General features: G+C 40.2%; 1 protein-coding gene across 3 annotated transcripts in view; it reads left to right on the plus strand.

Moving 5' to 3' along the window:
• The window catches only part of LOC126263196 (steroid hormone receptor ERR1-like), a 453409-nt gene that overhangs the window by 343351 nt on the left and 82107 nt on the right, over window positions 1–27951 (plus strand). For all 3 annotated transcript variants that reach the window (XM_049960270.1, XM_049960261.1, XM_049960276.1), the window contains 4 exons: window positions 3374–3616; window positions 6617–6778; window positions 20086–20267; window positions 23744–23916. In XM_049960270.1, coding sequence (XP_049816227.1) covers window positions 3374–3616; window positions 6617–6778; window positions 20086–20267; window positions 23744–23916 — 760 coding nt within the window. The remainder of the gene's footprint in view (window positions 1–3373; window positions 3617–6616; window positions 6779–20085; window positions 20268–23743; window positions 23917–27951) is intronic.

Consider the following 27951-nt stretch of genomic DNA (forward strand, 5'->3'; position numbering starts at 1 on the left):
GTTTCCCCTACTTTATACAGCGTATCTCGTGCACCAGGTGGAATAGTTCTCTCATGGCTCTTCCAGGGATCTCAAAAATTCTACTCCAGGGGCCTTGTTTTTTCTTAGGTCTTTCAGAGGTTTGTGAAAGTCTTCTCACAATGTTATAATTCCCAACTCATCTTCATCTACTTACTCTTCTCTCTCAACAATATTACCCTCAACATCATTTCCCTGGCATAGCCCTTGTGTTTATTCCTTCTACTTTTTGTCTTTCCCTTCTTTGCTTAGTACTAGCTTTCCATCTAAGCTGTTTATATTCATACAACTACTTTTCCTACAGGTGGCATCTATCTTTTCCCAACTTATGTATGTTTCTACAGTCTTGCATTTATCCTCTAGCCGTTCCCGTTTAGCCATTTTGCATTTCCTATCAATTTCATTTTTTAAATGTCTTGAGTCCCCTCTCACCTACTTCTTTTGCTCGATTTTTATATTTTATCCTTTCATCATTTACCTCTATGATCTTCTGCTGCCTTCACTATTTCATCTCTCTAAGCTACCCATTTGTCTTCTATGAAATTCCTTTCATCTGTTTTAGTCCAATGTTACCTTTGTAATTTCTTCAATTGTTGTTTGCAATTCATAACCAGTAAATTGTGGTCAGAATCCACAGCTACCCTTGGAAATGTCTTAAAGTTTAAAATCTGGTTATGAAATTGTCATCTTATGATTGTATAATCCTTCCTGTGTCACTGGGGTTCTACCCCATATAGACCCTTCTTTCATGTTTCTTAAGCCAAATATTGGTGATTATTAAGTTATGTTCTTTGCAAAATTCTACCAGACGTCTTCCTCTTTCCCATATTTCATGTTTCCCTACTATTTTCCACCTCTTCCTTTTCCTATTACTGAATTCCAGTTACCCATCACAGTTAAATTTTTCTGTTTCCCTTAACTATCTAAGTAATTTCCTTCATCTCATCATACATTCTTTCAATCTCTTCATCATCTGCAGAGCTATTAGGCATATAGACTTCTACTACTGGGGCGGGGGTTCAGTTTGTGTCTGTCTTGACTATGATAATGCATTCTCTGTACTGTTAATAGTAGCTAACCTTCATTCTTATTTTCTTATTCATTATTAGGCCCATTTCTGCATTACGTGCATTTGATTTTGTGTTGACCTGACGTTGTGTTCTTCCCACCACCACAATTCGCTGATTCCCAAAATATGTAACTTCAACCTATCCATTTCTATTTTTAAATTCTCTAACCTGCCTATCTGATTAAGGGATCTAACATCCCATGCTATGGCCCACAAAATGCCAGTTTTGTTTCTCCTTCTGAGAGTATCCTTCTGAACAATTGCCACCCTGAAATCTGAATATGGGATTATTTTACCTTTGCAATATTTTGCCCAAGAGAAGTCATTATCATTGCTTTGTACAGTTGAGCTACATGTCTTCGGAAAATGCAACTGGTGTAGTTTCCCCTTGCTTTCACCTTACCAACATAGCAAGACCTTGTTGGCTAATGTTACAAGGCCACATCAGTCTATTATTGAGACTGTTGTCCCAGCAGCTACTGAAAAGGTCACTGCCTCTCTTCTGGAATCATGTGTTAGTCTGGCTGCTCCACAGATAACCCTCCATTTTGGTTGCAATTAAGGTAGAGCTGCCTGTATTATTGAGGCACATGAGCCACTCCATCTCAGCAAGGACCATGGTTCATGGAGGGGACTGTTACAGACTAGCAGTATACTTCAAATAATTGCAAGAAATCTTCATGGGAGTCTAAAAAAAATGAAATGTGTACTGCTATCAGTCGGTGAAGAGTAGGAAACAGTAATTTGAGATGCTTCTAGTATTAATTCTTAGAAAAATTCAGGGTGGAAAGAAGTAAAGATCTAGAAATGTTATGCAAAGTTGTAATTTGAAATCATTTGTAACTTTATTATCTGCAGTATGTGTGAAATGCCAGTACTCAATACAGTTGGCACGGGTACTACACAGGCCATGAGTGACTTGTTAACAACTGGGGAACAGAACTCCTTGAGTCAAGTAAACTCTCTGTGGTAACTGAACCATGGGGTTCGGAGCATCCAAACACATACTCGGCATGTGGCTGGTGTGGGCGGCTAATGACTGAGCAGACAGCAACTCTCGACATAAGTGCATGGTTAGGTTCAGGATGAATGAATTCTACAGGAGCACTGGCTTGTTCTCTTGCAAGTAAGCTCCTCTGCCAGTGGTTTTACCCATATGATGCGAAGCGTTGACCCTCCATGGCAGGTTTCTGAGCTATTGTGCTTCTATTGGGATGTCTGCTAGTGGAGATACTAAAGCTAAATTTCATCATCATCATCAGTCATTTGACACTCACTGTCTCTACACTTTTCCATGCAATACAATCTGCAGCTTAATGCAGCAATACTTCTGCATGTTTATTTAATGAAACCAGTAACCTTCCATCTCATTGATGTCTTGGTTTCTTGTCTCTTGGAATCCAAAAAAGAACTTCCTTGGACCATTTGCAGCTCATTCAGCATACTACTTGCCACATATACCTCAATATCAATTTCTCGTAATTACATATTACACTCTAGTCAGTTGATCCATTTCTTTGTTTTCCTGTTTCCTAGTTGTTTACACTGTGCAATTTTCCATTGGTCACTGAACAACACTAACTTTTTTGGTAATAAACGCTATTGTAAATTTTAGTTTGGAGACACTTAATAAGCTTATGTTGGGAAGCTTTGCTTAGTTGATCAGTGTACTCTAGACCAGAATACTCTTCCCTATATTTTGTTTACTGTCCATCTAATTATTTTCTTTGAGTACTCTAAATACAAAAAATAGTGAATTAGTTCTGTGACTTCATTATTAATTTACACTGCTTTTTTCTTGATGTCTTTGTTCATTACAGTTAATTCTCAGATCTACTCTGAAACTTGCTCTGTTAAGCTCTTCTATTCATTGTTGGAGTTTATCTACACTAGAAGCATGACAGTGTTTCTGCGGAAATGAAGGTGCTTCAAGTACGTTCCATTAAGATGTATTCCTTACTCAGTTTCCATGTTTGAGGATCTGAAGACTTTTTCAAAGACTGTTGAGAAAAATTAAAGTTTCAGTAAAAGAAAATATTGTTTAATTGTATGGGCATCTGACATAAAAAATAGGGTATGTTGGATACATGTATGAAACTAGTGTTCCTCCATTTTTTATCAAATTCGCTTTTGAATGAATGATGTTGGCACCCTTTATACTGTAGAATAATATTATTTATACTAAAGAGCTTATTTGTCTTGTTTTGATGTTGTACTATTGTGCAATGTAAGCAAATGGATTCATATTCAGATGAATATTACAAATTCAAAACATTACTATTTCAGGTAACATTGAGTACACCTGCCCTGCATCAAATGACTGTGAAATAAACAAGCGCCGACGTAAAGCGTGTCAAGCCTGTAGGTTCCAGAAGTGCTTGCGAATGGGTATGCTGAAGGAAGGTGTGCGTCTAGATAGAGTGCGAGGTGGGCGGCAGAAATACCGTCGAAATCCAGACACATTGTTCCCAAGTACTCAACCTCAACACTTCTCTATGCAACCTGGGAAACCAGCACCAACACTTGAAGGTTTGTGAGTTCATAATCATTATCAGGTTCAAGGTGGGTGTTATCTTATGTGTATGCTGGTTACTTTTGATTGTGAATGGCATTTAACTTTACAGTAAACATATTGAGAGATTCTTGTCTCAGTAGTGAAATATTACATCCCATGAAGAAAATGAATTCTCAGGTTATTTGTGTCCCCAAAATATACATTTTATAACAAAAAACTCATAAAATAATTGACTTTAGTGTGCAGTGTCATGAAATATTAAAAACATGGAATACTTTCAGTACAAGCCACAGAAGTGAACAACTTTTAGAGTACTTTCTTATTCTATAATAAATGGCAGTGGAAGAGAATGTTGATGAAGATTAAAAGGGAGGTATGATACTGCATGAGGAATTTGACAAAGCACTGAAAGACTTAAGTTGAAACAAGGCCCCGGGAGTAGATAACCCTCTGTTAGATATACTGATAGCTTTGGGAGAGCCAGCCATGACAAAAATCTTCCATCTGGTGAGCAAGATGTATGAGACAGGAAAAATACCCTCAGACTTCAAGAAGAGTATAGTAATTCTGATTCCAAAGAACACAGTTGCTGACAGGTGTGAAAATTATCAGACTATCAGTTTAATAAGTTACGGTTGCAAAATACTAACGTAGATCCTTTAGAGAAGAATGGAAAAACCAGTTGAAGCTGACCTTAAGGAAGGCCAAAAGCTTTTGACAATGTTGAGCTTTTGACAATGTTGACTGGAATACTCTCTTTCGAATTCTAAGGATGGCAGGGGTAAAAGACAGGGAGTGAAAGGCTATTTACAATTTGTATGGAAACCAGATGGCAGTTATAAGAGTCGAGGGACATGAAAGGGAAGTAGTGCTTGAGATATTATTCAATCTGTATATTGAGCAAGCAGTAAAGGAAATAAAAGAAAAATTTGGAGTAGAATTAAAGTCCAGGGAGAAGAAATAAAAACTTTGAGATTTGCTGATAACATTGTAAATCTGTCAAAGACAGAAAAGGACTTGGATGATCATTTGAACAGAGTGAACAGTGTCTTGAAAGGAGGATACAAGATGAACACCAATAAAAGCAAAATGAGGATAATGGAACGTAGTCGAATTAAATCAGTTTAAGGTGAGGGAATTAGATTAGGAAGTGAGATACTTAAAGTAGCAGATTAGTTTTGCTATTTGGAAGCAAAATAACTGATGAAGGTTGAATAGGGAAGATATAAAGTGTAGACTGGCAATGGCAAGAAAAGTGTTTCTAAAGAAGACAAATTTGTTAGCATCAAGTGTAGATTTAAGTGTCAGGAAGTCCTTTCTGAAAGTATTTATATGGAATGAATGTGGATGGTAAGCAGTTTAGACAGGAAGAGAATAGGAGCTTTTGAAATGTGGTACTACAGAAAAATGCTGAAGATTAAGTGAATAGATCACATGACTAATAAGGAGGTATTGAACAGAATTGGTGAGAAGAGGAATTCGTGGCACAACTTGACTAGAAGAAGGGATTGGTTGGTAGGACACATTCGAAGGCATCAAGGGGTCACCAATTTAATAATGGAGGTAAGCATGGGGGGTAAAATTCATAGAGGCAGACCAAGAGATGAATACAGTAAGCAGTTTCAGAATGATGTAGGTTGTAATAGTTACTCAGAGATGAAGAGGCTTGCACAGGATAGAGTAGCATGACGAGCTGCATCAAACCAGGTCTTTGGACTGAACACCACCACCACCACCACCACAACAACAACAACAATAACAATAACAATAAATGGCATTGACAAAAGAATGGTCTCACCCGGAACAGAGTCCTGGGCTCTCTTTTATTTAATCTATACACCAACACCAGACCATACTAGCTATTTCTTATATGTCAGTGAACTCCCTATTACCGCTCGAGGAAAGAGCTTTGAGGAACTAAAAGGGAAATTGGAAAACATGTTAAACACCATGTCTGAAAATTACCAAGAGAACTCCCTTAAACCGTACCACCTTAAGATACAATTTAATACTTCCCTCTTCCACCAAAACAAGGAAAAAGAAAGCTGAATGTTATCTGGGATGGCAACAACTTGGGACACACAGACAAACCAACATACCAGAGTGTCATGCTGGGCAAGTCACTGATATACAAATATCACTGTGAGAATACCCACCAAAAGGTTGTTGCCAGGAACATCATCTTGAGGAAACTAACAAATAGTAAATGGGTTAGCCGGACCAACTGTATTAAGAACAACTGTTAGAGCTCTTTGCTTTTCCATGGCAGAATATACATGCCAGTTATGGTCCATGTCCCAGGCTTAAGTCCTGCAAGACATTTCTTAGTACTGAGCTGAATGAGGCCCTTGATGAATTATGCTGCCTCACAAGAGACTCTAAGTGGCAATAAATCAAACTAGAAGATTTGGAGAACAGTGGATTACATCAGAACGGGTGTAATGCTGCTCTAAACAAATCTAATTAAATGGAGGTTCCAAAGATGAAGCAAACAACAAATGAAGCTGTGGTGAAGTCCGGGACATGGAACATCTTTTACAATGTCCCAGCTACCCCACGAGATATACCATCAATGACTAATGGCTTGACAAGAATGAAGCACTGCACATGCCATGATATTGGATTGAAAAACTTTAAAAGAAATTATCCATACCCAAAAACGTGAAGTAAGTTTAAATAAGCAGTAGTACTTTATTTCTTATCACTGTGATTATTTATATATGTGTATCTGCTCTCTTTCTTAAGTTTTAGTATTAAGAATCATATACAAAAGAACATCAGTTTCTAATAATCTGGGATAATATTATATGAACAAGACATATTGTAGAGTAAGGCAATTCTCCATCTGTTTTTTGTTTCACTGTTACAGAGTTTTCACATCTGTTTATAACATTGAAGTGTAATGTAATGAATTGAGTCTCATGAATGGCATAATCAAGTATAAATATTTCAGGTATTGTTTACAGTTTTATTGCCAATTTTTAATCCTATCTCAGTTATGTCTTCCATGGCAGATAACAAAATTTTAGAAGCATTATCAGCTTGTGAACCTGACATGCTGTCTGCATCTCCGGACACAACAGTATCTGATCCTGACTTACGGACAATAAGCACCCTTAGTGACCTTTATGACCGTGAGCTTGTGGGCATCATTGGCTGGGCTAAGCAGATACCTGGTATGTATCATATAATGGAGTGCACATTTTTCTGTTCTTTTGTTACCAGTGTAAATAATATATGTATATATAAAATTACATAATGTCAAATGTAGAGGGAAAAGTCATTAACCAGTATTGTGTTGACCTAAACTTGGCCTTTAAGAGCTTGTGTGGATTAATTCAGTTATTTGCCTATTCCATGGATCATAATTGTGATCTCTTGCTATGATGTGGAATGAGTCAATTTTATAATTGTAGTTCAGTTTCCCCAGTGAAAAGTATGGCAATATGTTGACCATTTATATGATTGTCATAACCTACTTTTATTTTTCATATAAAATGATTTATACTTAATTATGTTCAGTCTCCCCACCCCCCACATCTCTGGCTCTTTTTCTTTATATTATTACACCTTTAAAAATTCTTCTATGATGTAAGAGGAGTTGTCCAGCAAATATGATTTCAGTTTGTGTATTAAGTTAATTTTATTATATGTTAAATTTGTTGTATCACTAAGCAAATTGTCAAAGAATTATATGGATGAATAAACTGAGGTGGACTGAAGTGTTCAGTCCCATTGTGGATGATGCATGCTACTAATGAATAGATGTGTCCAGGTAACCAAAGAACAATGGAGCTCTATTAACACAGCACCTCAAGCAAGTTCAACAGAAAGCAGCTTCTGATTAATACAGCTAAAAGATCAGCCTGATTTGAAAAGAGTTTCACACCATACAAGATAACCATGCAGCCCACACATGGACTAGCTTCTACACCTCAAATTACATTGCCTGTCCGTAGAGGGTAACACTGAGGTAGACTGGAAATGTTTATACATGGATGTAGTTCGTAGCTGATGCACTAGTGATGGTTCAACTGTTTGGATACAGTGTGCAAGACTATAAGCTTTGGCTGGCTGGTACTGTGTGCTCATAAATGGAGCTCCAATTGTGTGACCAATTGTGGAGTCTGTGCTAAGCCCAGAAAAACAAAAACGTTGAATTTCTGATGTCAGTTGGCTTGCAGGTGGGAGACATCCTATAAATTCATCCAGTGGAAGAATACCAGGAAATTGTGCTACTAGAACAAGACTGGTGGTGGTGAGCTAGTGCTGGCTGTAGCATCACTGTGTACAGCAAACATAATGCCACCAGATACTGTGGTGGTGGCTGCTGTAGGCATGATGTCCCATGTTTGTGTTGCTGGCACCTTGCAAGGGCAGGAAATGTGGTACACAGCTAATATGTAGTTATTGGTTGTGCTGCAGGAGCTAGCCAAAGTTACAGCATCCCTCTTCCTATGGAGGAAACAGCGCACCCATCTCACTGGGTTGATGGCTGTAATGTAAATGACAACCGAGGGTACATCACCCTTTCTTCCCCAAGGGAGAGATGGTGAAACCATCATGGGGAAGAATTGCCTTCCAAAGAGGGGGGGGGGGGTTTGATGAAGACAGCAGGACCAAGATTGTTTTGAAACTTCCAAGACCAGAGAACAGGAGCACTAAGAAGTCCATCTGGTGTCCCCTAGAGAGAGCCCTGAAGAGAAGAGACAGGCACTCAGCTGGGAGTTTGAGGCCCCAGAGATCACAGCAGACAATCGTGATCAGAGACATCTGGGGACAGTGATCAGGGTGGGTCGGCACTGGGCAGGGTCGAGGAGGAGGTGCGGTGCATGCTGTGAAGTTGCCTGTTGGAGAAGAAAGCAAAGGCATGATGTGAGTGTGACCTACATTGAGAAGGAAAGAGGCCCAGGAGAGGAAGTAGGGCACCAAGAATGTGGACTGAGTGTCGGCAGCTGGCAGCAAGGAAGGTGTAACCTAGGATGACTTCTCAGGAGGTGATAACCCAAGGACAGGAGAATCAGAAGAGAGCAGAGTGACTCCACCATTAGATGAAGAGAGGGAGTTCATGGAGGAGATGAGTGTTGAGGGCACAGGAAGCATCAGAGAGGGTGGCGAGGGCACTGGTGACATTGGTGCCTGTGCAAGTGCCAGAGCCCATGGAGGCACTGGGGCCTGCGGTGGTGCTGGGGCCACTGTAGATGATGGAACCAAGGAGGCTGAGCTGCCAGAGGAGGCCAGGAGACACTCCCTCTTTGCAGTATGCAGAAATGAGGAGGAAGTGTGCAAGTTGTGCAAGGAAGGTGAATCATTAATCCAAGGCATCATTGAACTCCAGAAGAGACGGAGATCGCGTCATCCATGCTAGAGCAGAGGCGGTGTTGGGATTGATGTGCTGCCAGATGAGAAGCCCGGAGGTATGCTGTAAGAGCTTTACTTGAGCAAGAAGCTGTGTAGACATGTCCTACATTTGAAGTGGTGCTGCCACACATTGAACCAAGCAATTAATGGTGTGGAGCAACTATGTATCCGCTGCTCTGTAACTCAGTCAGTGACAGTTCCAATGCTAGCTCAGTCATGACAAATGAGCAGATAATATCCTTGAAACTTCGCTGACAGGTTTCTTCTTCACAACATGTAATGAATCAATCTCTGTCTCTCATTCTCACCATTTGTATGTCTAACACTGCTGACACAGTAAGGGGATTTTGTTTCATGTAATGTCTGAGAACTTCAAATTCTCATCTGAAAATCTGTGCACAGTCTATCTGTTCACACAAACACACAAGGTCAAAACCAACCAACACCAAACTATCAGTAGCTATCAGAGACTAAATTTCTCATGAGAGCGTTGTTTTGTCACAGACAATTACACCTCCAAAACAACAAAAGGAATAGTGAACCTAAAAACTCATGAGTCCTTATTGATGAAGTTCACAGATATGCATAAAAATGTACAAACAACTTCTAGTCTTCATGCACATGAAATAGTTCCCAGAACTGACAAGTGAAAGAAATAGAAACTGAATGTTCTCAGTTAATAACACAACTTTCTAACTTTTCAGAACACTGTCATTCTGGTAACAAAACAATTTGCACCATACAGTAAACAGAAACCAGGCAAAATAAGTAAGCAATATGATATGTTGTTATTGCATGTGATAGAGCAAAAATTGTGCATACACATGTGAGAAGTGTTGCACATTGACCAAAGACCAAGTAGTGAGTTACATGTAATTCATGCAAGCACTGTCTTCCACAGAAAATATGCATTAACAAAGAATTTGAAAGCATGCGATATGCAATGACCATTGGCAATGCAGAAGCACCAGTTAGCAAAAGCAAGTAGTCACAATGTCTTATAACAGAAGGAAGGTACACACAAAAGTCAAGTAAGCCGAAATAAGCACCAACAATAACTGTTTGATGTCTGAATGTGGGACAAAACAATGAAAATTATTGTGTGGCCCACACACAAGTGAAGAGAGGGAGGTTACTTTGTGGAGCACTAGGTCACTGGGAAAGAAATCTCAGAACCAGAAATGCTCTTTGTAGAAAAGGTTGATCATCATCACCGTTGTCAAGTTCTATAATGGGTGATGTATGCTACTAATGAATAGATGTGCCCTGGTAGTCAAAGAAGAATGGAGCTTCACTAACACAGCACCTCAAGCAAATTCAACTGAAAGCAGTATCTGAATAACACAGCTAAAAGACCGTCCTGATCTGATAAGATTTTGACACCGTACACCATAACTGTACTGCCCATGTGTGGGCTAGCTTCTATGAGAGCTGTGCCGTAACTTTTTAGCTGCAATTAAACTGGAAGTCTGATGACACTGGGATTATTTCAGTTTGAAAGAGCATTGTTTCTTGATCGTGGGGCATGTGCATGGCAGTTACCTTATCACTGGATTTCAAATCATGCTGTGAATGGTGAGTGAAGACGCAGGCAATGCTGAGTCTGACACAGTGCAAGATGGAGCTTTCATGCCATGATTTTTGTGCAATGATTTATTATGACTATAAAGAGAAGTTAACTGCAGAAGAATGCCACTCTTCTCTGCTGCACGTGTTTGGCGAGTCTTCGTGTTCTAGGGCCACTGGTGGAAATTGGTTTCATGTTTTTTTCAAGGGCTAATGAGATGAACCTCATCTGGTCACCCAGTGATGGCAGTGACATAAGAAAACATTGGTGCTGTGAGGAAAACAATCAAAGATGACCCTCATCCCACATTTGGTAACATTACAGGCACATTAATTATTGGATCCATTGTGGCACAGACTATCATTCACAATCTTTAGACCTAACTGAGAGATGTGACTAGGTTGCCACACACCTTGACAGAAGCCCAAAAACACATAAGAATGATGTCATTTTATGCTTGAAAAATTTGATGAAGGATGATACAAAGATGCAATAATGTCACAAGTGACCAAATGTGGGTGTACTATTATGACTATAAATTGAAGAGGCAGTCTTCAGTATGGTGCTTTCCAAGTGAGGAACCACCAAGAAAGACTGGAGAGGCAGCAAATGTGAAAAGAAGATGGTAGTCACTTTCTTCACCATGATGTGTCATCTCACCTCTGTGACTTTGACATGTTGCATAGTCAATGCTGAGTGATATGTGATTGAATGTCTGCTGCAAGTCATCACCATATGCGGTCATAGTATTCAAAGTTGAAGGGTGGGCACCTTCATCTGCATCATGATGATGCCTCAGCACATGTTGCTGCCAGAACAGAAGGGAAAAGCGCATATTTTACTGCACCCACCCTACTCACCTAACCTGGCCCCATATGACTTCCTTGTGTTTCCAAAGATGAAGGAAAAAATTGTTGATAACAGTTGTTATCTGATCAAGAAGATAGCACAGCATACAACAGTGCTTAAGTGACTTTCATAAAGAAGCTTGGACTGAGACATTTCCCAAGTGGTTTCAAAGACTGAAAAATGTATTAATGGGCATGGAGAGCATTTTGAAATTTGTAACACTTACATTGTAAATAATTGTAACTTGCCACTGAGGAAGAAAGAGTTGTTGCACTTAAGCATATAATAAGGATAATATATGCTCCCCATTATATGCTTGTGTGCCTCAGCGATACAGATAGCCGTACCGTAGGTACAACCACAACGGAGGGCTATCTGTTGAGAGGCCAGACAAATGTGTGGTTCCTGAAGAGGGGCAGCAGCCTTTTCAGTAGTTGCAAGGGCAACAGTCTGGATGATTGACTGATCTGGCCTTGTAACAATAACCAAAACGGCCTTGCTGTGCTGGTACTGCGAACGGCTGAAAGCAAGGGGAAACTACGGCCATAATTTTTCCCGAGGGCATGCAGCTTTACTGTATGATTAAATGATGATGGCGTCCTCTTGGGTAAAATATTCCGGATGTAAAATAGTCCCCCATTCGGATCTCCGGGTGGGGACTACTCAAGAGGATGTCGTTATCAGGAGAAAGAAAACTGGCGTTCTACGGATCGGAGCGTGGAATGTCAGGTCCCTTAATCGGGCAGGTAGGTTAGAAAATTTGAAAAGGGAAATGGATAGTTTAAAGTTAGATATAGTGGGAATTAGTGAAGTTCGGTGGCAGGAGGAACAAGACTTCTGGTCAGGTGACTACAGGGTTATAAACACAAAGTCAAATAGGGGTAATGCAGGAGTAGGTTTAATAATGAATAGGAAAATAGGAACGCGGGTAAGCTACTACAAACAGCTTAGTGAATGCATTATTGTGGTCAAGATAGATACGAAGCCCACACCTACTACAGTAGTACAAGTTTATATGCCAACTAGCTCTGCAGATGACGAAGAAATTGAAGAAATGTATGATGAAATAAAAGAAATTATTCAGATATTGAAGGGAGACGAAAATTTAAAAGTCATGGGTGACTGGAATTCGAGTGTAGGAAAAGGGAGAGAAGGAAACGTAGTAGGTGAATATGGATTGGAGCTAAGAAATGAAAGAGGAAGCCGCCTGGTAGAATTTTGCACAGAGCACAACTTAATCATAGCTAACACTTGGTTTAAGAACCATGATAGAAGGTTGTATACATGGAAGAACCCTGGAGATACTAAAAGGTATCAGATAGATTATATAATGGTAAGACAGAGATTTAGGAACCAGGTTTTAAATTGTAAGACATTTCCAGGGGCAGATGTGAACTCTGACCACAATCTATTGGTTATGACCTGTAGATTAAAACTGAAGAAACTGCAAAAAGGTGGGAATTTAAGGAGATGGGACCTGGATAAACTGAAAGAACCAGAGGTTGTACAGAGTTTCAGGGAGAGCATAAGGGAACAATTGACAGGAATGGGGGAAAGAAATACAGTAGAAGAAGAATGGGTAGCTTTGAGGGATGAAGTAGTGAAGGCAGCAAAGGATCAAGTAGGTAAAAAGACGAGGGCTAGTAGAAGTCCTTGGGTAACAGAAGAAATATTGAATTTAATTGATGAAAGGAGAAAATATAAAAATGCAGTAAATGAAACAGGCAAAAAGGAATACAAACGTCTCAAAAATAAGATCGACAGGAAGTGCAAAATGGCTAAGCAGGGATGGCTAGAGGACAAATGTAAGGATGTAGAGGCTTATCTCACTAGGGGTAAGATAGCTACTGCCTACAGGAAAATTAAAGAGACCTTTGGAGATAAGAGAACCACTTGTATGAACATCAAGAGCTCAGATGGAAACCCAGTTCTAAGCAAAGAAGGGAAAGCAGAAAGGTGGAAGGAGTATACAGAGGGTCTATACAAGGGCGATGCACTTGAGGACAATATTATGGAAATGGAAGAGGATGTAGATGAAGATGAAATGGGAGATATGATACTGCGTGAAGAGTTTGATAGAGCACTGAAAGACCTGAGTCGAAACAAGGCCCCCGGAGTACACAACATTCCATTGGAACTACTGACGGCCTTGGGAGAGCCAGTCCTGACAAAACTCTACCATCTGGTGAGCAAGATGTATGAAACAGGCAAAATACCCTCAGACTTCAAAAAGAATATAATAATTCCAATCCCAAAGAAAGCAGGTGTTGACAGATGTGAGAATTACCGAACAATCAGTTTAATAAGCCACAGCTGCAAAATACTAACACGAATTCTTTACAGACGAATGGAAAAACTAGTAGAAGCCGACCTCGGGGAAGATCAGTTTGGATTCCGTAGAAATACTGGAACACGTGAGGCAATACTGACCTTACGACTTATCTTAGAAGAAAGATTAAGGAAAGGCAAACCTACGTTTCTAGCATTTGTAGATTTAGAGAAAGCTTTTGACAATGTTGACTGGAATACTCTCTTTCAAATTCTAAAGGTGGCAGGGGTAAAATACTGGGAGCGAAAGGCTATTTACAATTTGTACAGAAACCAGATGGCAGTTATAAGAGTTGAGGGACATGAAAGGGAAGCAGTGGTTGGGAAGGGAGTAAGACAGGGTTGTAGCCTCTCCCCGATGTTATTCAATCTGTATATTGAGCAAGCAGTAAAGGAAACAAAAGAAAAATTCAGAATAGGTATTAAAATCCAGGGAGAAGAAATAAAAACCTTGAGGTTCACCGATGACATTGTAATTCTGTCAGAGACAGCAAAGGACTTTGAAGAGCAGTTGAATGGAATGGATGGTGTCTTGAAGGGAGGATATAAGATGAACATCAACAAAAGCAAAACGAGGATAATGGAATGTAGTCGAATTAAGTCGGGTGATGTTGAGGGTATTAGATTAGGAAATGAGGCACTTAAAGTAGTAAAGGAGTTTTGCTATTTGGGGAGCAAAATAACTGATGATGGTAGAAGTAGAGAGGATATAAAATGTAGACTGGCAATGGCAAAGAAAGCGTTTCTGAAGAAGAGAAATTTGTTAACATCGAATATACGAGGGCGGTTCAGAAAGTAACCTCCGATTGGTCATAGTGCGGGTTGTGGGGGGAGTAGCGACGCCATCTGTGCGTTCACGCACTCAACAGGTCAGTCGGCATCAAGCCGTGGTCGAGTGAACGTCGTACCTGCGCTAGTTTAGTTTTTGTGGCAGTTTGAAATGTGTGCTGCAATAGAAAACCCCGCCAAATGTGAAGTGCGTGCTGTCATAAGGTTTTTTACAGCCAAAGGATATTCTGCAGCAGCTATTCATCGTGAGCTTTGTGCCGTGTACGGACCAAGAGTTATGAGTGAAGGAGTTGTCCGTGAATGGGTACGTTTATTTAAAAGTGGACGAGAAAACGTTCATGATGAAGAGAGGAGTGGTAGACCATCTTTGGTGACTGACGAACTCGTTCAGACAGTTGATGCAAAAGTTCGTGAAAATCGACGTTTCTCAATGTCGGAGTTGTCTACTGGTTTTCCACAGATTTCTAAGACTCTCTTGTACGAGATAGTGACAGCAAGATTGGGTTACCGTAAGTTCTGTGCACGATGGGTGCCCAAAAGTCTTACCGACCACCACAAAACTCAAAGAATGGCCTCTGCATTAGACTTTCTGTCACGTTATGAGGACGAAGGAGAACCATTGTTAAACAGAATCGTGACCGGTGACGAAACCTGGATTAAGTACGTGAACCCTGAGACAAAAGAACAATCAAAGATGTGGGCACATTCAAATTCGCCTACCAAACCAAGAAAAGCCTCGCAAGATTTTTCTGTCAGAAAACTGATGGCAACGGTGTTTTGGGATGCTAAAGGGGTGTTGTTGGTTGAATTCATGGAACGTGGTACGACCATTAATCAAGACGTGTACTGTGAAACAATAAAAAAGTTACGACGGGCTATACAGAACAAACGCCGTGGTATGCTGACTTCCGGTATCGTTTTTTTGCACGATAACGCCCGTCCTCACTCTGCTCGCAGAACAACGGCCCTTCTTGAGTCCTTCAAGTGGGACGTTATCAACCATCCACCTTACAGCCCAGACCTGGTGCCAAGTGATTATCACGTCTTCATGCATTTGAAGAAATGGCTCGGGTCACAGCTGTTTGATGACGACGAAGAGCTCAAAGATGCGGTCACAGGCTGGCTCCAGGCACAAGCGGGTGATTTTTATGCAGAAGGAATTTCAAAGCTTGTGAAGAGATACGATAAGTGCCTCAATCGCTATGGAGACTATGTAGAAAAATAGTGCAAAGATGTAGTTGTAAGATGTATATATTAAAATATTTTTATTTAACTTGGTGTATTTTTTTAAATCAACCGGAGGTTACTTTCTGAACGGCCCTCGTAGATTTAAGTGTCAGGAAGTCATTTCTGAAAGTATTTGTATGGAGTGTAGCCATGTATGGAAGTGAAACATGGACGGTAAATAGTTTGGACAAGAAGAGAATAGAAGCTTTCAAAATGTGGTGCTACAGAAGAATGCTGAAGGTTAGATGGGTAGATCACATAACTAATGAGGAGGTACTGAATAGGATTGGGGAGAAGAGGAGTTTGTGGCACAACTTGACCAGAAGAAGGGATCGGTTGGTAGGACATGTTCTGAGGCATCAAGGGATCACCAATTTAGTATTGGAGGGCAGCGTGGAGTGTAAAAATCGTAGGGGGAGACCAAGAGATGAATACACTAAGCAGATTCAGAAGGATGTAGGTTGCAGTAGGTACTGGGAGATGAAGAAGCTTGCACAGGATAGAGTAGCATGGAGAGCTGCATCAAACCAGTCTCAGGACTGAAGACCACAACAACAACATGCTCCCCATTCCAGCACCTCTTGTACGAAGTTCATTTGAACAATTGGGCCTACTGACAGTAGCGTCACAGAACATTTGCTCCCTTGTCAAGTTTGTTGTCAACAATCAAACACAATTTGAAGAGAACAGTAATATTCATAAATATATTATTAGAAGTGGAAGTGAATTAGACTATCCTTTGTGCTGCAACCATGGACAGCACCTGCAGTCCAGCCACAATCCACACAGTGTCTTACCACAGGCTGCTGCCCTGCCAGGCTGCCAGTAACACAACTGTGGGACATCACCCTGCAGCAGCTGCCATGGTAGCTGGTGGCGACCATGTTTGCCATACACAGCACTGCTATCATTGGTACTAGCTCCCCTCTGTGAGTCAAGTACTACTATCATGATTTCTTGGTATTCTTCTGCAGGATGGCTCCATAGAACACCACCCAACCACTTGCCAGCCAACTGACTTCAGGGGTTCATCATTTGTGTTTCTCTGGACTTAAATCCATCTGAACGAGTGATCCTACAATCATTCATCCATTCATGGGTATGCAATAGCCACCAGTTGGGGCCTGCAGCCTTGCATACTGCATCCAAATTACTTGGCCATAAATCCAAGGTAGTATGCCTTTTTGGAAATTATATCTTTCATTCACACATATGACTTGTTTATTCTGGGGCCTTTTCAAAACCTGTTTCTCACAATGGGAGGATGGGGCTTTGAGAATGGAGATGCAGCTAATGGTGCCAGCTATCCTAGAGCTGAAACTACCTGGCAGATTAATTCTGTGTGCTGGATGGAGACTCGAACTCGGGACCTTTGCCTTTCGTGGGCAAGTGCTCTACCAACTGAGCTACCCAAGCATGACTCACAACCTGTCCCTACAGCTTTAATTCCACCAGTACCTCGTCTCCTAATGTCCAAACTTTGCAGAAGCTCTCCTGCATACCTTGCAGAACTAGCACTCCTGGAAGAAAGGATATTGTGGAGACATGGCTTAGCCACAGCCTAGGGGATGTTTCCAGAATGAAATTTTCACTCTGCAGCAGAGTGTGCGCTGATATGAAACTTCCTAGCAGATTAAAACTGTGTGCCGGACCGAGACTCGAACTCGGGACCTTTGCCTTTTGCGGGCAAGTGCTCTACCAACTGAGCTACCCAATCACAACTCACACCCCGTCCTTGCAGCTTCACTTCTGCCAGTACTTCGTCTCCTACCTTCCAAACTTTACAGAAGCTCCCCTGCGAACCTTGCAGAACTAGCACTCCTGGAAGAAAGGATATTGTGGAGACATGGCTTAGCCACAGCCTAGGGGATGTTTCCAGAATGAAATTTTCACTCTGTAGCGGAGTGTGCACTGATATGAAACTTCCTGGCAGATTAAAACTGTGTGCCGGACCGACACTCGAACTCGGGACCTTTGCCTTTCGTGGGAAAGTTCTCTACCAACTGAGCTACCCAAGCACAACTCACACCCCGTCCCCACAGCTGTAATTCTGCCAGTACCTCGTCTCCTACCTTCCAAACTTCGCAGAAGCTCTCCTGCATACCTACAGATATGTACAATGGTATAAGTAAATATGGTCTGCAAACTGTGTTGTGAATAAAGGTACTAGTAAAAAAAGTAATAAATTAAAACATCATGTCTGATACAAAAGCAAAGAAATAGGAAACAATAAACTATTTTCCATCCATCATTTTATGTGGGCTGTCAGCAAGAAAAAAATCTGGAAAAAGTGTGAAATTATGTGTAAAATTTGCTGGAAGTCACTAAGTGCTCTCATTATCAAATATTGGATCAATAAAGTCCAAGTATTTGCCTGCCATCAGTTATGCTGCCTCCATACAAACATACAGTTTCTATCTGTAATACTTGTATTATTGTGTTAAATTTTTAATCTCAGATTATACTTATTGATGAGTATATTATGACAGCATTATAAATTTTTAAATTTGGTCAATAATTATGAGAAATGTTGAAAATAAAATTTTTTTGTGCCCCTCAAAGACATTAGACAGGCAATATGCAATTGATTTGAAGTTCCGGGACAGTCGCTTATTATACAGATATTTTTGTCCATCAACAAAGGGTACATCTTTTTCTTCATCTGCTTATTTTGTCAAGTATTATTAATGCAGTACCACATATAATTAATTCTTTCTTTTCACCTGTCATACTGTAGCTCTTGATGTACATACACGATGTGAAATATTTGCTGCCAGCTCAGGATAGCAGACAATGTGAATACATATTTAGGAATGGTTGTTATTAGTGCAAACAATGATCATTTCTGCCAACATGTTGCAAACAATGTTGCGAATAGAAACATGTTTTTAAACTTGGTGTAAATGCAGCTTTAGGGTGACATATCTGGCACCTTAAACTACACTATTCACTGTGTTCTCCAATCCACAATCCTGAGTCCTCCCCTTGTCAGTTTCTTTGTCAGCTTTGAAGTCCATTTCTGTGCAACACATAGTGTTAAATCTCCAGAGTGAATTTTCAGTGTGCAGCTGAGTTTACACTGATTTGAAGTTTCCTGGCAGATTCGAGCTGTATATTAGACCAGGACTCAAACCTGGTACCTTTGCCTTTTGTGGGCAAGTGTTTTACCAACTGTGCTATCCAATCAAGACTCACAACCTGTCCACACAGCTTCACTTGTGCTAGTACTTCATCTCCCACCTTCCAAACTTCGCATAAATTATCCCACATGCCTTGCGAGAGTATTACTCCTGGAAAAAAGGATGTCAGTTAAACAACATTTTTTACTATTACTAAAAGCTGCTTTTATTAATGTGTACCTTGACCCATTCCACATTCCTTAAGGTCCTCCTTTGTGGTGGAATATATAGAACCAGATGAATGAATATTCTCAGTCAATTAATCATAGAGCCCGTCAAATTTAAGAAGATGTACTTCTGTATAAAACTCTTCATATTTGTATTGATGATAGTTTTCTATCAAAAATTGTTGTCAGAGTCTCGCTGCTCCAACGAGTGTGTATTTGAGTGTCTCTGTGGTTTTGTGTGTGAATGTGTGCACTCTTACTAGAAAAAGAGCAAGAGCTCGAAGGCTAGTGTTAACTGATTTTTGTTACATGTTTCTGTGCACCCTGCATCAGTCCTTTATAGGTAAGTGGTTGTCGTTCCCTTATTTCATGTACTTTTCCATCCAGATATTTCCATTATTGTTACCTCATAGTTTTAATTTACATGTACAGCTGTGCTATTGATGATATAGCAGCTGAATATGGTAACTGAAGAAAAAACAGTGTGGCAGCAAAGTGAGATACAGATTTATATACATTATAATTATAGGTCTAGGAAAGGAAATATATTTGGTTTTAATTTAGATGAATTATCAAAACTATTATCAATAATGTTGGTCCATAACAACCAATGCAGTCTTTTTTATCATTAAAAATATCACACAGCCCCAGTTAGTGATGCTGTTTCACTCTCCTAAGGTATTCTTTGATTTATTTTAGATTCCTGAATTATCATCATATAAAAAATGCTATTTACCTTCCTTCCATGCTGTAGATGGATGCCCTTTCTTCCTTTTCATCTGTGGAGTCCATGTCCAAATTTATCTTGCCACCTGTTACCATCCAATGCCCAAGCTACGATAGGTCCTTCGTTTTTATTGTGTCAGTTATCATCTTGCTGGCTTATAATCTCTCCTATTGTATTATATTTTACATAATCCATTCTTGAGATGCTACAAATTCTTATTGTGTTACTAATTACTCACAGATTATTTCAGATTTTATACAAGATTAACAATATTATGTTGCTATTCTAGGATTCATGGAATTGTCACTGAATGATCAGATGAGGCTACTTCAGAGTACATGGGCAGAAATCCTTACTTTAACATTGACCTTTCGATCACTTACATCTGGTGGTCGCCTCAGGTTTGCATTGGATTTCAGTCTAGAGGAACAAGCTGCACGTGATTGTGGTGCCATTGAGCTTTATCAGCATGTAAGTACCTTACATGTGTTTCTTAAGTATTCTTCATTTTCTTGGCCTTATCCCATCTCTTCACTTGGTTGACATGTTATTCTAAATTTGACAGTGTTAGTGGTAGCGGATGACTGAATGGCCTTCATGTCACTACCCCTTTCCCCATGGATGAAATTTATGTACCTCATCTTTCTGCATTTAGTTTTATCCTTGTGAAAATATGAGAACTTTTGAAAAATGTTTGCGAATGTTGTACCTGATGCTGGATGTGGGCTCCAACCTAGTATTCACCTAATTGGATGTGGTAAACTGTCTAAAACCCACCTCCAGGCTGACGAGCCCTCATTTTTAATCCACCAGGCAGATTCGATCTGGGCCCATTGTGCCTCCCTGAATCCCAGAAACAACCAAGCATATCTATCCGTCAGGGTTTCATCTGTTTCTTATACAGCTATTTTAAAGTAATTTAATGAACAAGATGATTTTAAATTTTCCTAATAACTTGACAATATATTTGTAAAATATTTTTTATTATACTTTTGTTTTAATCATTGCATATATACAACAGAAGACATTGTGAAATGTGCTTCATAGTGTCTATACAACAAAAAGGGTCCAAGATTTAGCAATAAAATTAAATAAGTAATAGAAAGAAATCTCAGTTTGCACCAGCCATGAAAGTAAACATCTGCCTTGTATCTCAATGGTCACCTTGTCTGGCTGCTATGTGGAGGCTCCAGGTTCAATTTATGGTACTGCAAGGATTTTTTCTTGGCAGAAGGGCTGTAATGTGGTGTACTCAGTCTTGTGATGCTAATTGAGGTGCTACTTCAATGAGAAACAGCAGCTCCAAGATCCAGAAAGTTGACGAATAGCTGGGAGAGTGGTGTGCTGACCCCACGTGCCTCCATATTGCATCCATATGATGCAGTTTACAGAAGATGACACGATGGTATGTCGGTCCCGATTTGCCCATCTGTGCCGGAATGTGGAGCTTCATACATGCATTCGAACATGCATGTGCTCATAAGCATGAACAAGTAGTCTAGATTATCTAGAATAAGAGTACTTCTTGTGTGATATGAAATAAAGTGTCCTAGTCATTTTCATTACCCAGGAAGTGGGTTGAGAAGGCTTGGCCTGTTGAATCTCCTTCAAAGCTGATATGATATTGTTGGTGATTTTTGTACTTAATCCCTTAATAATACCATTAACTCTAATACACTCCCTTGTTTTTGCCATATAATATTTTTGTGCCCTCTTGAAAATGTTATGAAAAGGATCGACTGGTATTCACCATAAAGATGACAAATTGAGATGCAGACAGGCAAAATGAAAAGACTGTTACACATTTTTACACATTTAGCTTTTGGCCATCGATCCTTCAGAAAAGAAAACACACACACACACACACACACACACACACACACACACACACACACATTCACCCTAGCTAGTACACCTCACACACATTTCACCACTATCTCTGCTGGTTCCAACCTGGACTTTCCATTGTTCAATTCATGCCCATTTGTTCATGTCTGTGTCTGCTGGTGCAGTGTTTTCTGTTCTTATTTGTTTGTGACTTAAGATTATAGGCAATACACATGCAACTCACCTAAAGGGCTTTGTAGTGAATTATGTGCAGAATAGATGCTTTGTTAATGTGAGACAAAATTCAGCTACATCCTTTCCCACTTTACTACTAGTTCTTTCATTAATAATTATTCCCCTTCATTTATGTCCATATATTCAGGAGTATATTTCACTTCTGTAATGGTATTGGGCTTGAAAGTTTTGTTTGTAATGTATGCTCTTGGTTATTTCACTTCTGTAACGATATTGGGCTTGGAAAGTTTTGTTTGTAATGTACACTATTGCTGCATTGCAGCCCCAACAATGTGCATGAGTTCAAACAATTGTGACCCATTACTAGGACAGAGATGCTTCTGTTAAAGATGACAGAAACACAGGTGCTTGATAGTCGGTTGTTGAGTCATAATTTATTAATGTACAGTGTTATAATAGCCACTGACAACCACCATTAGGTTTGTGAAGTGTATATTGGGAAGAATATGATTTTTTTCAGTGGTATGGAGATGGGCATGACAGTTAAATAATGCAGAACAACAGTTGGGCCAGTATGATGATGAACCCAGTGGGTGACTCTTGTCTGGTCATGATGATTTTTCTCAAATTTCCTGGTGTCTCCTACTTAACATTGTACCAGACAGACTGATCATCTGCTGGCTCCCATGCTTAACAACAGAAGACCACAGCAGCAGGGCTCTGCACTACTGCTTTTGACACAGTATGCTAAGGAGACTGATTACTTCTCTTATCATTTTGTTACATGGGATAAGATGTGATTAATTAGACTTTGAAAACAAGAAGACTGTCAGTTGAGTGGAAACACATCCTCGCCATGGAAAATGAAACTCTACCTGCTCTGATCACTGAAAGTCAAAGTCTGTGCATGGTGTCTTGGGACAGGCAAGGTGCCCATCCCACTGATTAACTCCTAGATACACAATACAGTGCCTATAATGCCAAAATGGGTTATGACACTACCGCTCCAAAAAATGAGACTAGTTGTATGATGAAGTGTGGTGGCTTTTTTCTAAGAGAGAGGGCAGAGAGGAACATGGTTGCCTGTTTCTCTCTATCTATAACAATATTTACCTCCATGCGGAAGTGGCAGTGCAGTGACTTATTTCAGGCTGTAACTGACGAATAATCCTTTATCTCCCTCACCATTAATTTTTATCTCTTTTTGCACCTAGAGGTTTTTCTTACAAGTGAGAAATTTAGGTTGATAGTTGTTAATGAGATCTGGGAATGGCATCTCATTATGGCAAGTGTCTCAACGTGGATGGCAGTAATGGCAAGAAATAATTTAGATGCTGTAGTTTGCAATGAATTGTGATATTTTATTTAATTTTGTATCTCAGTAGACGGGGTGGGTAGTTGCTTGCTCTGTATGAGTTTGTCCAATAACTATTTAAGGATATGTGACACAGTATGTAATGTTGATAATGAGTCACAGAAAAGGGACTGTAAAATAAGAAAAAATTAGATATGCAATGTAGGTGAATGCTTCTACCTGATCAGTGGCACTAAACTCCACCCCCCCCCCCCTTCCCCAAAGTACATCTGCTTTTTCAGGTCACTTAATTGTGTTGTTATGCATTTCATCACAGAACCTTAACATAATTTTATTAGAGCCATTTCCACCTGTCTTAAAACCTGTAACAACTGCAATAAGCATCTTTCAGTTAAATGACCATGCACAACCATTGGAAGGGCAGTTTAACTATTATGAGCTGCCCCAGGAAATGCAGTAATTGTATGGCAATAACAATTTTGGATGCTTCTATTTGATGATATGCACATACAAAGACAGCTGTGTAATTGTTTTTGAAGGATATAATTATTTATTCTTTGTTGTTGTCCTAGTTTTGTAACTTATAGCACATTATTTATGTGATGGACAGTGTATGCAGGTTATAGAGCGACTACAAGCTGTCTCAGTCAGTAAGGAAGAATATTATCTACTCAAGGCACTTGTGCTGGCAAATTCAGATGTGCACATGGATGATGCTGTGTCACTAAAGAGGTTTCGTGATAGCATTTTATCAGCACTGAGTGACTGTGTTGCAGTCATCAGGTAATTATTTTATAGCATGCTAATTTAATAATACTATTAGACAAAGTCAGCTTAGTTTTTGGTATTTTGCATCACCACAGCTAAATTATAATAGTCAGAGTCTGTAGATAATAGCTAAGACTACTATAAAGGGTGTCCCAAGAGGAATGCACAGTATTGAGGGATATGACAGGAATGATCATTTGAAGCAAAAAGCTTCATATTGACATGTACCCTATTCCTAAGGGTCTCTGAGGGGGAACATAAGTAATGTACAAGGGTCATTTTTAAAGTGAGAATTAAATTGTAATGGAGTAAGAGAAACTTTATTTATAAATTAAATTGTATCACAAACTACAATATCCACATTTTTCACTTTCAAACATAGTCACCATGAACATTTAAACATTCGTCAAGCTGTGACACCAAATTTTGGATCCCAGTATCAACTAACTCTGCCACATGACCATTAAACCAGTTAGTAACAGTTTTTTTCATCATATCATCATTTTTCCAAGTGCTTTCCACCAAGAAATTCCTTCATGTTTGGAAATGGATGAAAGTCTGGTGGTGGGAAGTCACAGTTGTGTTGCAGATGATTCAGTAATCCCTAATGAAACATGAGGCTCAGCATTATCGTGAAGCAGAATGACACTGCTAGAGAGCGGACGCTGATGGTGATTTTGAATAGCATGCCTAAGCTTTAATAACGTTTCACAGTACCTCTCAGCATTTATTGTCCTTCCTCTTGGAAGAAAATCTAGCAGAAGAATGCCTTTCCAGTCCCAAAAAACTGGGGCCATAGTTTTCCATGTTGAAGATTCTTGTCTCAATTTTCATGGCTGTGTTGGGGAGTTTGAATGATGCCACTCACTGGATTGACATTTATTCTCTGGAGTGTAGTCCATGTTTCAACACCAATCACAATGTGACGCAAGAACTTGTCACCATCCTTGTGACAGCACTCTAAAATGGACAAAGAATGTGCCATTTGGTTTGTTTTGTGTTCGTTTTTCAACATTTTTGGCACCCATCTTGCACACATTTTTTTGTAGTGAAGTTTGTCAGTAACAATGTGAAAAACTACTGATTTTGAATCTTGTGCAAAGTTCTGATGCAGATATTCAATAGGGAAGTGCCTGTTTTGGCAAACTGCCCCATCCACTTTTTGCGTCAAGTCTTCATTCGTGACAGTAGGCCATCCAGATCATTCTTCATCATGAACATTTGTCCATCCTTCATTAAACAGCATACACCATCTATGCACATTACCAACATTTATTATACCTACACCATGAACTTCAACAAGCTGCTGGTGAATTTCAGCAGGATGAAATTGTTTTGCATTTAAGACTGAATAACTGATTGCACTTCACAATCAGCAGGATTACTGATTGATATTGTGACAAGCAAAACAGTATAACCATACAACCAACATGGCAGAGATATGAAATGTAATGACTGCATGGTGAGAGACTGACTAAGATTGTGGATGGATTTCACATGACAGGATGACGATGATGATGTTTGGTTTGTGGGACACTCAACTGTGCGGTTATCAGTGCTCATACAAAGTCCCAATTTTTTAACAGTCCAATTTTCTTTTCACAGTCCAATCTAGCCACTGTCACAAATAATGAGGATGATGATGAAGTGATGAGGACAACACAAACACCCAGTCCCCGGGCAGAGAAAAGCCCCAACCCGGCCAGGAGTTGAACCCAGGACCCTGTGATCCAGAAGTAGCAACATTAGCCACCAGACCACAAGCTGTGGACACATGACAGGATGCGTGAACATGACACACTATCAGTTCTTACTTAAAAATTACCCTTGTACATTGTTATTTATTTATTTGCTTTATGAGTCAGTACATTGTCAGGTTTAAACATGTACACATACGCAACATTTATTAAATTTTACTAAGTGTGTTTTATAAAGTATCAATTGAAAAAATGTATTTTTAATACAGACACCTTTAAGCATTATCATACATGTCACATTACAGGTATTGCACAGTTCACAATGAATGTCTGAATACCCCACTGTCAGCTTTATTGCATTTTTGCACTCTTGGGAGAATATACTGTGTTACTTGTCTGAGTACCTCTAAATGTTCCCTAATGAGGGCAATGGTGCTGTGATGCGTCCAAGCTGCCCGTCTTGTGTATTCATCTTTTGTTTCTTTTCTACACCTTGGACTTCATCCAATGCCATAAACAAATATCTAATGACATAAGTGTTGTAAACTCTCGTTGCCAGTTTTGTAAAAGCCTCGTCACTACTGGTGGGGAGGTCTAATTGCCACCGTTGGTACAGTAGATCGAATTTGTGAGTTTGTGAAATGGCTTCTGGTGCAGTACATCACTAAGACAATTTCTCCCTGCCACTATTAAACAGCTATACCCCAGGGTCAGATAACAGGATAGGAGAATGAAGGTTCTACAACACTCCAACAATTAGTAACAAAGTCACACAAATGAGATAAAGAGGTTTACTTGTCTTGAAGGCTTGTTAAATAATGAAGTCTGCAACACTGCTTGTAAAATAACACAAAAAAGGCCCTCAATTGCTAAGTGCAATTAGCGGACAAGGAGAGAAATAAAAAGACTGGGTGTGGTTGTTGAATGACTGCTGTGTAGTGCTGGAATGGGGACAGGGTAGGGGCTGGGTGGGTGAGGACACTGACTAACAAAGGTTGAGGCCAGGAGGGTTACAGGAATGTAAGATGTATTGCAGGGGAAGTTCCCACCTGCGCAGTTCAGAAAAGCTTGTGTCACTGGGAGGATACATATGCCACAGGCTGTGGAGCAATCATTGAAATGAAGGATATCATGTTTGGCAGCGTGTTTAGCAACAGGGTGGTCGAAGTGTTTCTTGGCCACAGTTTGAGGGTGGCCATTCATGCGGACAGACAGCTTGTTTGTTGTCATGCCTACATAGAATGCACCACAGTAGTTGCAGCTTAGCTTGTAGACCACATGACTGGTTTCACAGGTAGCCCAGCCTTTAATGGGACAGGTGATGTTAGTGGCTGGACTGGAGTAGGTGGTGGTGGGAGGATATATGGGACAGGTCTTGCATCTAGGTCTATTAAAGGAGGTCTTGCATCTAGATCTATTAAAGGGGTATGAGCCAGGAGGTAAGGGATTTGGAGCAGGGGTTGTGTAAGGATGGACAAGTATATTGTGTAGGTTCAGTGGACGACGGAATACCACTGTGGTAGGAGTGGGAAGGATAGTGGGCAGGACATTTCTCATTTAGGGCACGACGAGAGGTAATCGAAATCCTGGCGGAGATTGTAATTCAGTTGCTCCAGTCCTGTACGGCACTGAGTTACGAGGGGAATGCTCCTCTGTGGCCGGATGGTGGGACTTTGGGAGGTGGTGGGAGACTGGAAAGATAAGGCATGAGAGATTTGTTTTTATACAAGGTTGGGGGGATAATTACAGTCAGTGAAGGCTTCAGTGAGACCCTCAGTATATTTCAAGATGGATTGCTTGTCACTGCAGATGTGATGACCATGGGTGGCTAGGCTGTATGTAGGGGACTTCTTGGTATCGAATGGGTGGCAGGTGTTGAAGTGGAGACATTGCTGGTAGTTAGTAGGTTTGATATGGACAGAGGTACTGATGTAGCCAGTCAACATCTAGGAAGCTGGCTTGTTGGGTTGAGTAGGACCAGGTGAAGCAAATGGGAGAGAAGTTGTTGAGGTTCTGGAGGAATGTGGATAGGGTGTCCTCACTTTCGATCCAGACAGCAAAGATGTCTCAATGCATCTGAACCAGGTGAGGGGTTTAGGATTCTGGGTTTTTAGAAAGGATTCCCCATAACTCAGTAACACCCAGGACTGGAGCAACTGAATTACATTTTCCACCAGGGTTTCGATTACCTCTCGTCATACCCAGAAATGAGAAATGTCCTGCCCCCTATCCTTCCCATCCCTCCCACAGTGGTAGTCTGCCATCCACCGAACCTACACAATGTACTCATCCATCATTACACAACCCCTGCTCCCAATCCCTTACCTCATGGCTCATACCCCTATAATAGGCC

The sequence above is a fragment of the Schistocerca nitens genome, chromosome 1 (assembly GCF_023898315.1).
Source record: "Schistocerca nitens isolate TAMUIC-IGC-003100 chromosome 1, iqSchNite1.1, whole genome shotgun sequence".
NCBI classification, from domain to species: Eukaryota; Metazoa; Arthropoda; class Insecta; order Orthoptera; family Acrididae; genus Schistocerca; species Schistocerca nitens.